Source organism: Merops nubicus, unplaced genomic scaffold, assembly GCF_000691845.1.
Source record: "Merops nubicus isolate BGI_N331 unplaced genomic scaffold, ASM69184v1 scaffold34470, whole genome shotgun sequence".
NCBI lineage: Eukaryota > Metazoa > Chordata > Aves > Coraciiformes > Meropidae > Merops > Merops nubicus.
In genome coordinates this window covers 2207-4164 of record NW_008581430.1, presented here as the reverse complement: position 1 = coordinate 4164, position 1958 = coordinate 2207, and the positions used below count along the sequence as shown (strand labels likewise).

The 1958-nt window shown below is 56.6% G+C and overlaps 1 protein-coding gene across 1 annotated transcript in view; it reads left to right on the top strand.

Annotated features, from left to right (window-relative positions):
* The first annotated feature begins 921 nt into the window (after positions 1-921).
* The window catches only part of DUSP26 (dual specificity phosphatase 26 (putative)), a 2080-nt gene continuing 1043 nt past the window's right edge, over positions 922-1958 (top strand). The window contains exons 1-2 of the mRNA XM_008949972.1: positions 922-1190; positions 1567-1775. Of these exons, the coding sequence (XP_008948220.1) occupies positions 1012-1190; positions 1567-1775 (388 nt within the window). The 5' untranslated portion in view covers positions 922-1011. The remainder of the gene's footprint in view (positions 1191-1566; positions 1776-1958) is intronic.

Here is a 1958-nt window from a genome sequence, read left to right as displayed (position 1 = left end):
TCTTTGGACACCTTCCAGGGCAGCTCAGGGCAGCAGCAGTGCTGATGGGAAAGAGAATTGTATTCTCTTGTCGGGGGGGCTCTGTCAGTGGGGCAAATGAGCAAAAAAAGGCAGTTCTGACAAACATCTGCCTGCTCCGTGTGGGTAAGGCTGTCCAGGGAGGTTTCATGCAGATGTGTGACAAATACCAGCATGACTTAAAGCTTTAAGAGCAGAGCTTCGTCCTAGAGGATCCCTGCTCTAAAATGAGCTTTTTCATCCCCTGAAATTAACTCTTCCCACCTCAAACCCATCGCAGATGTTCAAATGCAGCGGCAGAACCGCTGTGCTCGGAGGGGTTAACCCTGCCTCTCCCTTCCCACAGGCTTTTGTGCCTGGTCCATAGGAGGCTGGGTCCTGGCCAGACTCTGCGTGGTGCCATATGGAATCCTCCACCTGTTTGGGGATTTTTCCTCCCCAGTCCTGGTGTCTTGCCCAGACCTGGCCGCCTTTCCTTGCTTCCGAAGGCAGGTTGGCAGCATCAGTTCTCGAGCTGGCGCTGTCCCGCTGGCAGGCAAAGCCCCAGAGCCAGCTCAGAAGGAAGGTGGTCCTGTGTAGAACATCTCTTGCCAATGTGGCTTCAACCCAAAGTCGTGGGGCTGGAGCAAAACCTCAGCCTGTGGAGACTCAGCAATCTGGCTGCTTCTTTGGCTTCCCTCTCCAGCCCTGGCATCATAAACTTCTCCCCAGCAGTACTGCTTCTTGGAAGGGAGTGTGTGTGATACTGTCTCACGCTGGGAACCACTGGAGAGCTGACTTGACACAGCCCTTTCTTCAGGAAGGTGAGAACTGGCTGCCTGGGGTCAGTATTTCTACAAAAGGGATGGAGTGAGAGGTCCCCAGTTCTTCTCATGGCATCTCCACTGCTTCTGTGGCAGGACCGTGGGTGGCAGCAGCAGCAGAGGCGACCTCCAGGCCGCTGCCCGGCCCTCAGGACCCCACAGGTATGCCTGGTGGGTCTCGGCAGCTCCCATGGCGTTCCTGTCCCGCTTCTCCAGGAATGGCACCAGGTCACCCAGCAGGAGCTCTCGGGAGGAGCGCAACCACCACCCCATCCTCAGCGTCTTTGAGCTGGAGAGGCTGCTGTACACAGGAAAGACAGCCTGTAACCATGCTGATGAGGTCTGGCCAGGACTCTACCTGGGCGATCAGTATGTATCAGAAAGGGATGGGAGTCTGGGAGGGGTTCAAGGGCTGTTTTTGTGAAACGGGGAAATCCGGGAGGGGGAGGCTGGGAAATGTGAGGGAGAGTAGGACGTGATGGGTGGTACCTTGGAACGAAGGAAGAGGAAGGACATAAACATGGCTGGGCAGAGTTCAGAGCACTGCTGTGGTGGGGTAGGTGGATGTGGAGCGTCCATGGAGATGGAGACTATAAGATTGACTTAAAATTCAACAGTCTTAAGAGTTGGGCATTTTTCCTTCGTGTCCAGCTTTCTCAGGCATAAAAGTTAGTCCGGGACAGCCCTGCCAGTGGAAACTCTTAACTAGCCTAAAGTGACAGCCCTGCTCTCTCACGCCCCGCAGAGATATAGCGGCCAACCGCCGGGAGCTGGCTCAGCTGCGCATCACCCACGTCCTCAACGCCTCGCACAGCAGGTGGAGGGGCGGCGCCGAGTACTACGAGGGCACGGGCATCCGCTACCTGGGCATCGAGGCCCACGACTCGCCCTCCTTCGACATGAGCCCCTACTTCTACCCTGCCGCCGACTTCATCCACCAGGCGCTGAACGAAGGTCAGTGGTGAGGATGTCTGGGAGAGGAGTGGGGAGCGGGGATGGGAAGCAGCTGCCCTGGGGCAGGAGGGGAGCCAGACTGGCATCTTATTGTGAAGCTTCCTAGAAAACAAAGGTATTTCTATCCTGGGATGGTGTCTCCTGCACTGGATCACCCCTCCCGAAGAGGGAACAGGAATGGGA